Source organism: Camellia sinensis, chromosome 4 (genome assembly GCF_055761805.1).
Source record: "Camellia sinensis isolate YWXY chromosome 4, ASM5576180v1, whole genome shotgun sequence".
Lineage (NCBI taxonomy): Eukaryota > Viridiplantae > Streptophyta > Magnoliopsida > Ericales > Theaceae > Camellia > Camellia sinensis.
This window is the reverse complement of record NC_138964.1, coordinates 31,151,585-31,166,160: the sequence shown is the minus strand read 5'-3', so window position 1 is coordinate 31,166,160 and position 14,576 is coordinate 31,151,585. Positions and strand designations below refer to the sequence as shown.

At 30.8% G+C, this 14,576-nt stretch overlaps 1 protein-coding gene and 1 long non-coding RNA gene across 3 annotated transcripts; both read right to left on the bottom strand.

Annotated features, from left to right (window-relative positions):
- Positions 1-837: 837 nt before the first annotated feature.
- LOC114293568 (uncharacterized) lies at positions 838-3,482 on the bottom strand. Its single transcript, XR_014365574.1, has 5 exons — positions 3,330-3,482; positions 3,183-3,221; positions 2,872-2,934; positions 1,407-1,525; positions 838-1,062 (listed from the first exon to the last, which is right to left on the bottom strand). It is a non-coding gene; the product is annotated as an uncharacterized LOC114293568 (long non-coding RNA).
- A 3,854-nt stretch (positions 3,483-7,336) lies between these two features.
- LOC114293131 (uncharacterized) lies at positions 7,337-11,049 on the bottom strand. Of its 2 annotated transcripts, none has more exons than XM_028237163.2 (2): positions 8,294-11,049; positions 7,337-7,923 (listed from the first exon to the last, which is right to left on the bottom strand). In XM_028237163.2, the coding sequence occupies exons 1-2, from the start codon at positions 10,995-10,997 to the stop codon at positions 7,532-7,534; spliced, it is 3,096 nt and encodes a 1,031-aa protein (XP_028092964.2). In that variant the 5' UTR covers positions 10,998-11,049; the 3' UTR covers positions 7,337-7,531. The 2 variants fall into 2 exon arrangements, with proteins under 2 accessions (XP_028092964.2, XP_082780667.1); XM_082924541.1 differs by having other exon boundaries at positions 7,337-7,815.
- Between the last annotated feature and the right edge of the window lie 3,527 nt (positions 11,050-14,576).

The following is a 14,576-nucleotide window of genomic DNA, read 5'->3' as shown; positions in this document are numbered from 1 at the left end:
TGACTTTTTTATACTTTTAAATTGTAGATCTACATTCTTAGAATATAAATTTTCAGTTTTATAGTGTAAATCTAAACGTTTTATGTCCGAAATAGGAGTTTTGAGAGTTTTCTCTTCCGATTTTGAAATAAATTTTTAGATTTTTAACACCCACCATGGTTCCCTCCTCTCTCAACCCTTCTTCCATACCATTGTGGGTGTCTTTCCTTTTCTGGCGACAGTGGTGGCGAAGTTGGGCAGCAGTGACGGGGACGACGTCAATGGGATGGTGGGCTTTCAAGCAGATCTTACTTTCCAAACCACATCTTTGAATAGATCGGTCACTACAACAAAATGCACATTTGGCGACTATATTTTTAGTCGCCAAATACTTTGCCCGACTAAATATTTTGGTCGCTAGACTGGTCGCGGAAAACTTGTCGGGGAAGGTATTGGCGACTAAATATTTTTTAGTCGCCAAAAGTCCTATAAATGGCGACTAATATTTTTAGTCACCAAAAATCTTATTTTCCACTACTAAAACTTTGGTCGCCAAAACTTGAAGTATCTATGGCGACCAAAGTTTTAGTCGCCAAAGGGTTTTTTCATCTTTTTATTTTTTTATTTTTTTCATTTTATTTTTTTTAGCTACTAAATTCTTAGTCGCCTAAAATCTGCTTTTATTTTAGCTACTAAATATTTAGGAGCCAAAAGTTTTTCTCCATTTTATTTTTATTTTTAGCTACCAAATATTTAGTAGCCAAAAGTTTTTTTTCCATTTTATAAATAAAATTATCTATATACTGATAAAATTAGCAACCATTCCACAACACACGCACATTTCACTTTCAACCATAAAAAAAAAAAAATCATATTTAACATCAAATTAATATTTCCAAAAAAAATATATAATTTCATACAAAACAGAGGATTAAACAAAATTAATATCTAATTGTTAATTTGGCAAGAAACCAACTAACAAAAACACCAAAAACATTAAAAGTAAAATAAAATAAAAAAAAAGTAGTGATGAAGCCAGCTGCAGTCCAACCCTCAAAGCAATTACTGAAGCAAAGCTGAAAGCTGCATACATAAATTAATATAGATCAGTAACATAGATCACAAACAGTTGCTAACAAAAGATAGCACAAATAGATGCATAATTTTTATCCATCATCAATTCACTAATCAGCTTTTCTCATTTTATTCTCAAACCAAGTACAAAATAATTATATAGAGCAGAAATGAGAAGGCATACCAGAGTAATGACCATTCAAAAAATATATAGCACAATCAATAAGTTTCACCATTTACATTCTCTTGCATAAACCCATATGTATATTGTGCATAATGAGTTAATCTTCTGGGAAACTATTGACAGTTTCGAACATGCTTGAAGAATTAAAACATAGGTATAAAATTTTTACCCATATGTATATTTAATTTAGGTGATGAAGACAGATAGTAGAGCCAAGTAGGTGATTAATCCAACACGTATCATCATATTTGACCTTGCTAGTAAAATAACTAGAGCAAGGAGCCATGCCTGCATAATCAAGACAGTTAACTATGTCAAAATTAAAAGACAGTGAAATAAAAAATAAAAAAAGAAAAGAAAATAGCATTTAAAGAATAAAAGAACCAACTCAATTGCGGTAAAAACCACACTGCAAATGTTGGTAACATAGTAGTTCAAGACTAAAAGTTAGCTAATGTAGTGCTGATACCAGGACCGATATATATTTACAAATTCAGACTTATCATGCATTTAATTAACAAAAAAGGATTATCATCCATTAAATGCCCCATGCTTGGATCATCCAATAACAGATCCCCATAAACTACCCAATGATTTTGAGCATTTCCTGCATAATATTTTTAGAGCATTTCCTGCATAATATAGGAGTTTTATGTATAGTTTTATGGTGAACTCAAATTACTAAATATGCTTGATGGGTGAATGTCCAATTACATATGTTGGATACATATTCGATACCCTTCTTCAAGTTTCGAGACACTTAGACACAAACCTGCACTTAACACCCATAATCAAGTCCATGTAACATAGACAAAAGCAAACCTTAAACGATTCTTTTACATTTACAATAAGTCCCTTTGTTTGAAGAATAACCATTGGGCCATTTTGATCATTTTTAGTGAAGACCGAGTGGACACCAAAAGTTGTCCATGCTTTTTTTTTTTTTGGACAAGTTAAAGTTGTCCAGGTTTAATATGTAGTAATAATGGACAGATAACAAAGTTTCAATGAAGCAAGGATTACTAGATTCTAGAAAAAATTTTAACCATTGTGCACCCAGAAACATAGTGACTCATGTGCTTTCCATTAAGGGTTATAGTTCCTCAAGGCATCTACAAAACAACTATCCTCCACCAAACAATGGCAACCCCCAGAACATAACATATTCTTAAACAAGTTAGGTAACTAATTTCTCAAGCGTATTATTCACATTTTTTATTAGCAGTACCTGCATAGTGTCTCTTCTTTTAAGCAAATATTCCCAGATTTGATCACAATGGCCAAGTGCATATGAATAGCAACTCAAAGGTTCAGATAAATCAGGATCTGGTAATCCTTAAGAAAATATCAACAACCCAACACCAGAGTCATATGCATATGAAATGCATCCACTTGTCCACCCATCAAGCATCCAATGTACTAACATGCATGAATTTCAACCCATTTTCATCCACTTAAATTGATTATTACATAAATTGATTATTACAAATTACAATTAATTATTAAAACCCAATACAAAGCACTTAGGACATAGTGCACAATAACTATTTTGGGACAAACAATGATATATTTACAGTAACGATTTGCCAACAGATAAGATAACACAAATAGTCAAAACTAATAAGTTGGCATACCCAGATCCCAAACTTGAAACTTTATGTTGTTATATTGAACTGTTTCCACATTAAACCCAATTGCTGCATCAAATATATACACATAGAAATTAATCCACAAGTTCCAAAATAAGAAAATATGACACTTTAGAGTGAAGTATCAAACTTTCCACTTCTGAAAAAAAAAATGCAGTAAATCAGCACTATAATTTTTAAATTAAAAAATTTATCAATTTGTAAATCATGAATCCGATGGTCTCCAATCCCCTGATCTTCTTGGCAAACAAAGAAAGATTATGCAAACAAAAAAGAAACCAAGAAAGAGTACCAACTTGGAATTGTGGAGACAACTTCACCCATCTGAAGCCAATCTGCACAAAAAAAAGAAATCGAGTTACTCAATTATCAAAATTGGGGAGAACCTAGTTGATAGAAATGCAAGATCAGAAAAGGGTAAGGGCATAATCAAAGAATCATACAGAGAATTGTGGTTTTTCCAGCATTGTCAAGACCAAGAACGAGTTTGTTACCAAAAAGCGAAGAGAACAATCGAGTAAACACAATCCCTATTTTTCTTCTCCCTTAGATGGAGAATCAAAAGGACCAATCAGATCTTTAAGATCCCCACAAGAAACCTCTAAATATTTTGAGAGAGAGAGAGAGAGAGAGAGAGAGAGAGAGCATACGCGAGACGGAGCATCAATGGAGCAGAGTTCATCTTAGCGATGAAGCCTCTGGATCTCGCGGCGGTGGATCTGTGAAGATCGGCAGAGGAGAAGACGGCGGCGGCGTGAAAAGATCGGCAGTATTCACGATGACGATGGCGATGGCAAAGGAGGAGGAGGTGCTCCGGTTTCTGTCGAAGGCGAAGAAGAGCAGCAGTGAGAGAGGGAGGGGAGAGGAGTAGTGGAGACGGGGAGGGAGAGGGAGAGGGACGCCGAAAATAGAGAGACAGAGAGAGAGAGAGAGAGAGAGAGAGGCGCAGATTATTTTAGGGTTTGGTTTGGTACAAAATATATATATATATATATATATCATTTTATACAATTGACGACTAAAATACCTACTGGTCGCCAATTAATTTTTTTAATCCATTCAAAAATTGAATGGTCTCTAAGATATATCATCTTTGGCGACAAAAGTATGTTTTGGTTGCCAAAGATAAAAGTATTTTTTTTTTCAATTCGGCGATGAAATCATTTTAGTAGCCAAAACAAACTTTACAGCGACTAAAAAAAAGTTGTCGCTGAAAATAAATTTTTGGCAACCAAAAATTTGGTCGCCAAAGATAAAAATAATTTTTTTTTCAATTCGGCGACAAAATCATTTTAGTAGCCAAAACAAACTCTACAGCGACTAAAAAAAAATTTTGTCGCTGAAAATATATTTTTGGCGACCAAAGTTTAGTCGCCAAAGATAAAAAAAAATAATTTTTTACTTTCAATTCGGCGACTAAATGCTTTTAGTAGCCAAAACTCAATATACAGCAACTAAATTTTTTTTTGTCGCTAATTCAGAAATTTTTGGCGACTAAATTTTTTTTAGTCGCCAATAATCAGTATATGCCGACTAAAAAAAATTAGTAGTTAAATATTTTACTTTTGCTGACTGAAAAAATTATTAGTCGCCAATTCTCCAACTTTTGGCGACTAAATTTTAAATTTAAGTCGCCAAATGTGTATTTGTTGTAGTGGGTGTAGCTATTTTTTTGGTGGATTTGTTTTTTTGTTGTTTGTTTTTGGTTGTTTGTTTTTTGTTTGGTTGGGATGACCCTTTGGGGTTATGATTATGTATTGTTATTGCCTTTAATTAATATAATATTTCCTATGTTCTCAAAAAAATGGAATAGTTATAATTGTTGTGCCTGTGGGATAGCCGTAGCCCCATTTCCAGAAGAAAGAAGGTATATTTATTTATTTTTAGGAAACATAATTACGTTAAGTGTCAGTTTATTCATTTTTTAATTTTTTTTGGATCATATCATTTTTTTTTCACATTTTTTTAAAAAAAAAAAAATTTCAAAAAATTTAAAAAATCAACTTTTAATCTATTATAATAATAATTAAAAAAATAGTCATTATTAAAAAAGAAAATGACATAATTAGGGGTGTATATGCTACCCTCCTTTCAAAGGTATGCACGTTAGAATTTCCCATTTAGGTAACATAAACTCTAAATTAGCACATATTTATTATAAAAAAATAGACCCTAAATTATTACATATTATCATATTTACCTCGCTGTCTTTGAAATTTGGCATTGGCTTCCTGGACTCCGACCCATGAAAAAGTGGATTTCAATAAGGGAAAATTACTTATAAGTGGGATTTAGGTAGAATAATTACTAGACATTAGTAAGCTTTATGAAATAACAATCGCAATGGAGGATACAAAATTAATTATCAAAAAATAGTTTTTTCTTTTATTTATTTATTAAATTGATCAATATACCATCTTGTCGTCTTTTTCTTAACTTTTATCCATTTCATGTCACCCATTCACTCACACGCTTTATAGAGAAGATTTTACTTCCGATATTCATCTTTGAGTTAATAATAATGTTATACAAATAAAAAAATTATACATAATTTTCGTACATAAGGATGTGGTTCATTGTGAACATTTCACTTCAAAATAAAACACCATTGAAGATGAATTTATTTACAATAATGACATTACCACATCATTTTTGTAGAATTTTTTATATAAATTTTATGTATGAATAGAATTTTCTAACTTATAAACCAATCACGTGAAATGAATTATCTTTCTCACATTTCTTATCATTTTTCACAAAATCATCCTAGTCAAACAAGGGTTGTTATTGTAGAAAATATGTATAAAAATTATATTGAAATATGTGAAAAATCTTTTGAGATATGTGAACAATGTATTAAGATTAGAGTAAATTACAATGGTAGTCCTTGCAATTTGCCCATTATATTATTTGGTTCTTATAATTTCAATTAGCTTGCTTTTGACCTTTAATTTTAAATTGTGTCAATTTTGTCAAATTAATAACGTCAATTAGGATTTTTTTTAAAAATAGTCACCAAGTTGGTTGAGATTAACTCATTGAGTTGAACAAGTTTATAATTTTGTCTATAAAATCATAATACATGTCGCTTATGTGCACATTTTCTTTCAAAAAACACTAACAATTATAATAAATTAGATTAAATTGAAACAAAATTATAAATTCAATGTCAAAATCGAGTCAATTGAAATTATAAAAATTAAAATGACACAAGGGCAAAAATATAAGAACTATTGGTGTAAGTTGTTCTTAAGATTATAAATATTTTAATATTGTGTGCATCTTATTGACAACCCTTAGAACTACCATTAGTAGGACGAACCAACCACGAGCTATTTATGAACGATTTGGGTCGTTTGTAGGAAGTTTTTGGAATTAGTTAGAAAGAGGGGAAAAAATTATGGGAAAATTATAAATCAATGGTGCCTTCACAGAATATTTACAATTCATGAAAATATATCATTTTTATTATTAAACTTGATAAAATTTATCATTGATTTAATTTTATTTTTGAAAACATGAACTGAATTGCAATTTCTCGTAAAATTATCAAATATACTAGTACACAACGTGACTATGTGTATACCCATTTTCCACATGAATCCATGATCATGTTGTCTTGTTTCTCCAACAAAGTGGTCATATACCTCTCATATAGGAGTTCATATCCTCTAGAGTTCCTTCTCTAGAGTGATCTCTCTACCATTTGATCCAATGGTTGAAATTTAGAGAAATCAAAATGATGTCGTTTTGATTAAGTCCGAAAAAACAAAAACAACGTAGAACGAAGAGAGAGACAGAGAAGAGACCCCTCCTTTCCCTCTCAATCGACAGAAGGAGTCTTTTGGTGGTGCAGGAGATTAAAAATCGCTTGGTGGACCCAGAATTTTCTATTTCCTGATGTAGTTGCATTGTGTGTTTTCGTTGTGTTACTATTGTTATACTAACTTGCAGTTTGGGATTTTTTATTATACTAGGAGATTGTTGGTAGCATTGTGTTTTTTATTTTTTCAACACTTTCTACTAGTAAATTTTTGTTTTCCTCATAATAAAGATTATATTCATATTTCCCTATATACATTGATTAAGTTTTAGTTTTGCATCTAACTAATATGTCACTAACACCAATACACCATCACCTTAAGTTTTAGATTAATATATGATGAAAGTGAAATCAACATAAATGAAACATTTTCCTCATTCCTCAATAATTTATATGAGTGATGCTGGTTAGTATTTAATGTATGATAATTTCATAATCCATCACATTATGAGCTAAATCTTTTATTTTTTATTTTTTTTATTTCTCTTTTTTAGCTTATGTGGCATCAGTTTTTTTTTTTTTTTGAGCCAAGCTCTCTTATGTACAAGTACAATAGAACAACTTGAGAGCATAAATCAAAAAATGAAACTTTGACAAAACTAGATAGAGAAGGCATACATATAAACATATAGAAACCTTAACTAGTGATAAATATTTGATGACAATGCCACAAGTACAACCACTTTCATGCCTTTTCTAGCTTAAAAATTATAGATTCAGAAAAGAAAGAGGGGAGATAAGAAAAGTGAAGGAAAGAAAATTCTTGAACATCAAAATAACCTACAGATACGGCTTTAGTTAAGAATCGTTTCTTCTTCCATCCTAATGCCTTTGTCCTCTAACCCCAAGAAATACATTTCTAATCTTGTGTAGTTCTTTGAGAACATCTTTCACACTCATTCTCTCACTTGGCATTTCAGCAGAACATGAAACTCCAATTTGAAGGACTGGTACTAGGCAAGCCTCTAGTTTAGAAATGTTAGTTGTACTACTTTGCCTGCTCTTACTTGGCTCATCTTCCATTTCCAATATGATTTGGGGATCAACGATCTTCATTACGTGCTCCGGAAGACACATTTTTATGTAGTTATGGAGGTTTAAATTGCCTGTAAACATGTTATTAGTTGGTCTTTTTCCTGTGAACATTTCCAGTAGTAATACTCCATAACTGTACATATCACCTTGTGTTGATACCTCCTCACCCATACCATACTCTGCAATATGAAGTAGTGAAAAAAAAATGCCCAAATTTTTTAATTTTGGTATGATTGCTGAACTAATAAGTTGAATTTCTTTTGCAGAAAAAAAAAAAAAAACTTCAACATTTCAAAAGATAAAATTATCTCAAGGGTTAATATCTATGTTCGAATATCATAGAGGTAGGACAAGAGTTGATTTTTAATTTGTTGCGGTAGCTATACAAACAACAAGGAAAATTCAAGGAAAGTCATCTATAAAATTAGGCTTAATTTCTATATAATCTCGTAATTGGTTTTTTGTTTACTGCAAAATAATAATATAATGTAACTAGATAATATTTCTCAATCAATTTCAACATAAAAAGCAATAAATATAAACAATTACCTGGAGCAACATAGCCAATTGTTCCTCTCATCCCATTTGAACTTGATTGCTGATGATTGGATATTCCAATGGTTGTTGAAAAAATCTTGGCCATGCCGAAATCACTAACATGGGCACACAAGTCACCGTCAAGAAGAATATTACTTGGCTTTAAATCACAATGAATAAAAGCCATTTCACAATGATGGTGAAGATAATCCAATGCACATGCCACATCGATGGCAATGTTTAGCCTTTGAACAAAGTTCAAGTTCTTAGGTTCATGTTGCTCTAAAAGACTTGGGTGTAACCAATTTTCTAAGCTCCCATTTTCCATGAACTTGAAGACCAAAGCCTTGAAGTCGTTGCCTTGAAAATCAATGCTTGAGCAAGCTGTAATTATCTTGACGAGATTTCGATGGCGAATATTCTTCAATGCTTCACATTCTGTAAGAAAACTCTTGTTCGCTCCACGTTCGTGTAGTTTGAGCACCTTCACAGCAACAATTTGTTCATCGGAGTTGAGAATCCCCTTATAAACATAACCATGGCCTCCCTCACCAATTAAGTTGGCTGGAGAGAATCCATTGGTTGCTTGAAAAAGTTCTCCATAAGAAACTTGTAAATATTGGTTTTGCAAAGGCAAGGCTAATTTGACTTGCTGTCTTGACCTTTTGTTTTGGTAAATAATAGCTAAAATGCCCAATGATAATAGAACAATAGTGAGAGTAACTATTAGAACTATTACTCTATGGTTGAAAGGTCGTTTCCTTTCATTTAAGGCTTGCATAGGGCATGCAGGCAATTGCAATAGTCTAATTCCTCCGCATAGCTTACTATTTCCAACAATTGAGAAGGCACTAATGTTTGTGAAAACTCCTCCATTCGGAACTTCACCATCAAACATATTGTAAGAAAGATTGAGATATTGAAAGAATCGAAACTCCCCGAGAAACCATGGAATCTGTCCAGACAAGTTGTTCCTAGAAACATCTAGTTCTTGAATACCTTTCAATTGTTTGAAGGTCATCGGAATTGTACCTTCGAAAAGGTTACCTTCGATGTAGAGGAATACTAAAACTTCACAATTGCCGAGAGTGGTGGGGATTTCTCCAAATAGTTTATTTTCTGATACAAATAGTGCATTCAGATTTTTCAACTTACCCACTTCTTGTGGTAGTAGTCCTGTTAAGTAATTTTGACTCAAGGACAGACTAATGAGGGAAGACAAACCAAAGATTTGATAGGGTATTGCTCCCATGAGATGATTGTAATCAAGATGAATGCGTTGTAGATTGGTACAATTGTGTAAAGAAATAGGAATGTTTCCCTTAATCATATTTGTTGATAGGTCAAGTACACCAAGCCTACTCAGGTTTGTAATAGACGATGGAATCTCTCCAGAGATGTTATTTTGATCAAGCGTGAGTTTTTCCAACATGGACAGTTTTCCAATGGAATTTGGAATGCTACTTATAAGCATGTTCTCACCTAGATTGATGGATTTCAAATTGACAAGGTTCCCAATATCAAGAGGTATGCTTCCAGATATATAGTTGCTTCGTAGAATCAACCAAGTGATCTGGGAGAGATTTGCAATAGAATGAGGCAACAAACCTTTAAATTGATTTGTAGCCAAATCCAAAATTTGTAGATTGGAACAATTGGATAAAGAAGTGACGATGCTCATTAATTCATTGCCAAGTGAATTTTGATGAGCATTTAATACTTCCAAAGCATCAAGTGTTCCCAGACTTTTAGGCATGGACCCAGTAAAAGAATTTCTGCTAAAATCAATTTGCACAAGTCCCGTTGCATTGGCTATTGACGATGGAATTTGGCCATAGAATTGATTGGATTCAACATAAAATCCTAATAAATTTTGAAGTGTCAAGCCTAAATCTGGTGGTAGAATTCCATGCAATTGGTTGAAAGTGATGGAGAATAAATAGATTGATGAGATGTTGTAAAGCGAATTAGGAACCATACCAGACAAATTGTTTGCCGACAACTGAAGAAACTCCAACTTGGAAAGCTGCCCAAGTTGGGTGGGAATGCTTCCCTCTAGATTATTGTACATTAGACCAAGCAAACTTAGAATGGTAAGGTTCCCAATTGATGGTGGGATAGTTCCAGTGAAATGATTGTTTGAAAGTTTCAAAGACATCAGTTCGGACAAAGAACCTAGCTCGGTAGGAATTTTACCTCCTAGACGGTTACCACGCATATCGATATATCTCAAGTGTGAACAATGAGTCAAATTGGTTGGAAATTCACCTTGGAAAGAGTTATTCAAAAGCAGAAGGTGCTGCAGACGAAACAACTTGCCAAGTTCTTGTGGGATTTCGCCATGAAAACTATTGTTACCGAGATCAATCCTCCTAAGGAAGGTGAGGTTCCCAATTTGAGAAGATACAGAACCCACCAATGCGAGAGATGATATGTTTAGGACTGTCACACGTTGATGTCGATGACCGCATGAGACTCCTTGCCAATTGCAAAAGTGAATGGAATGGTTCCATGAGCTCAAGGCACCTAGAGGATCTCCTTTTATCAAATCTTTGATTGCAAGCAGAGCCTGATGGTCTGTTTGGTTGGTGAGAACTAAACTGGGGTTGCCCTTGGCAGTGGTAATTAGTTCAAGAGGGTTCATGAAAAAGAAAATGAAACAAAGTACAGATGTACTAAGTAGACAACTGAGAAAAGTTGAATTTGTTTGCTCCATATTTTGTGTCAAATATAGAATAGTATTATTATGATGAGAAATTGTGCTGATCAACTTGTATACACTAACGGAGAGCCAAATATATGTATTTATAGAGCCAAAGCCTTGGGACTTCTTCGTGTTTTTTTTTTTATCGCCAAATTATGCAGGTAATTCTTATATTTTGATCCTTATGCTATTTGGTATCTGTAATTTTAATTGGCTCAATTTTAATATAAAATTTATGATTGTCTCAATTTGATCAAATTAATTTCAACTTTTAGTATTTTTAATGAAAAATGTGCACACAAACATCATGTGTCATGCTTTTATATAAAAATTGTAAATTATTCAACTTTGTGAGTTGACCTGAACAAACTCAATAGCCATTTTCTTTTGAAAATCCTAGTCAACATTGAGCTAATTAAAATAACATGGACCAATTATTAAAAGTTAACCCAAAATAAGCTCCAAGTTAAACTCAAAATTAATCCAAAAATAAGCCTATAAAATCAAAATTTCCAACACTTTATTGACGTAGTCTGGTTTATATTATGCATTGTACTTTCTTTTACATACATAAATATATATTTTTTTTAATTTTTAGTGATTTAAAAAATATATATATTTGGACGACAAAATTATTGGCTGAGTTCAAATAACGTATACATTGGTTTTCCAATAAAAATCCACTTCAACTTTTTCAAAGTTGAATTTGTGGAAATATAACTTTGATATGGAACTTAATCGGAAATTATGAGTCCATTTGGTACTGTTTACAATTTTTATTTTTTTTGCCATAATGATTGGTATAGTTTTACTTACAATTATTAAGTAGGGAGAGTTTTTATTTTTTGATTATTAGCTTTTAGTTTGTTAGAAACTAAACCTTGTATGATCTGAAAAGTACTTTGAAAAGTAATTTTAAAATATAGCATATGTATGATATAAATTTAAACTTGATGTTACACGAATCAACATTCATAATAAACTTGATCTACAAATTTTATTTTTTAAATAATTTTCAAGATTTATTATTATTATTTTTTTTGTTTTGTTTTCTGTCTGATAAGGGAAGGCGGTGCCAATGATGGGTGGCGGTAGGTGGCGGTAGGCGGCGGTGAGTTATGAAGAGAGATGGATAAGTATGGAGAAATTAAATTTTTAGGTTTTAATTTATTTTAGTTTGGTTTAAATTTTTGAAATTTGGTTTAAGTATGAAGTTTAAACTCATTAACTTTTCTTAGATTTTTCAATATTATTAGAAAAATGATTTGTCATAATGTTATTGGTCATAAAATAATTGGACATTGTAAATAAAATTGAATTAAGTTATCTGATAAAGAAATAAATTAGGAGTTTCCATTAATTACTATTAAATCTTTTTAAAAAATTTCCCTTTAGATCTAGCTTTCAAATTTTAATCCAAAATTATGAAATTAAAAAAAATTAAAATTAAAATTTCATCTCACAAACTTCTCTCCCATTTTCATCATTTTTTTTTTCATTTTTAATTATTCTACATTTGTTTTAATATAATTTCGCTTAAATAATTGTTTTCATCAATTTGTTAATTTTTATCTATTATGTATACCATATATTATTACAAAATATTTAGGGTCTTTGAAGTTCTTTGCTATTGGTTCTCCCAACTTTTTGTTTTTATCTTTTGAATTTGGATAGTTATTCATTTTTTAAATTATACTTCTTCTAAATAATCCGTAAAGATAATTTTTGAAAATATATATATATATATATATACATTATAAAAGATAAACTACTCCCTTATTATTTTGATTATACTTCAAATGGTATTCAACTATAACTCATCATGTTTAACATCACAAATTATGATAATTTGCATATAGTAGGTACTCTAAAAGAGGGTGTATATGGCACAAGAATCCTATCAGTTAATATTATAATAAATTTGATTCACAAATCTAATTTTTAAATTATTATTATTTTTTTGGTGCATATATATTTTCTGAAAACGATAATGTTTGAGTTATGTGGTTAGGAGTTTGCTTCAAAGGTCAAATTGATGTAAACCTGTAGAAATTATTGAACAACAATGACCAAAAATACACGGTCAGATTAACGTAAATATGGGAATGAGGTGTGTGTCTCCATTTCCTGACAAGCGTACTAAGGTCTTGTCTGGGAATATATTTTTTTAATAATTTTTTTTTTAAATTTTTTTAGTTAAAATATGATTTAAAAAAAAATTAATATGTTTGGGATGATTTTTTTAATTTTTTACGAAAAGATGTACAAAAAGTAGAGAAAAAATAAAATCTTTGATTTTTTGGTATGGATTGTTGGCTTTTTAGTTTTTTTAGTAACTTTTTGATTTTTTAGCTAAAAAGAACACTTGTCAAACGAGACCTAAATTTATCTTGTTTGTTTTCACTTTTCAAAAAACACTTTTCAGAAAATTTTATTTTCTTATTTTCTGTATTTTTTTGTTTTTACTGAATTTTTTAAATGTTTTAAGCAATTTTTTTACTTTTTAGACACATCTAACATAAATATACCTAAAAAATAAAAAAATTGTAAAAAAAATCTTTTAAAAATTCACTAAATACCAAAAAATATAAAAAAAATTACAAAAATTTAGTATATTTTTTGTATTTTTATGTATTTATTAATTTTTAAAAATATTTTTTCATAAATTTTTTATTTTTTAAATATATCTAAGTAAAATATATTTAAAAAAATAAAAAAAATATATGTAAAATTTAAAAAATATTCACTAAAAATAAGAAAGACGAAAACCAAAAAAGTTATCTTTCGGAATAGTATTTTGTTGTTGGGTTTGGTTATGGTGTGCAACTTACACCTTACACCTTATACCTTACACTTACACCTTACACTTACACCTTTTGTAAAAAATTAAACCTTACACTTACACCTTTTTTGAAGTTGCACACCATGTGCAACCCACTTACACCTTACACCTTACACTTACACCTTACACTTACACCTTATACTTATACTTACACCTTACACTTACACTTTTTGTGTAAGTGGCACATGGTGTGCACTTGCACACTTAAGAAAACTCCTTTGTTGTTTTGCAACAAGTGTGAAGTAGATTTTTAGGTGTGAACATGTAGACTTTTAGGTGTGAACATGTGATAAGGGTGTGTGGTTTTCCGTTTCCTGAAAAAAAAAACGTCCTAAGAGTGTGTTTGTTTTTGAAAGATTAGGGTATGTGATTGGATTATTAATTTTATCGGATTAATAGTTCATTATTTGTTTTATTTTTTTTGCTCTATATTAATAGTCTTCGAATTATTAGTCCCATATTTGTGAGACTAACCTATCCCATAGGGGCGAGTGGGATTGTTTCTATGGGATTGGTATCCTATGGGATTAGGCTCTGAAATGTCCATTTTACTCTCACACTATTACTTAGCAAACAATTAGAAAATGGCAAAATAGTCTTTTGAACATTTATAAATTATTTTTTTAGTGTTGTTAATTTAAAATTATATATTAAATAAAAAATTTAAATTATAAATTATGGCCTTATAAATTAAATTTTTTTTTGTGTTGTTAAAAAATTAAATTTACATATTAAATTGAATTATTTTT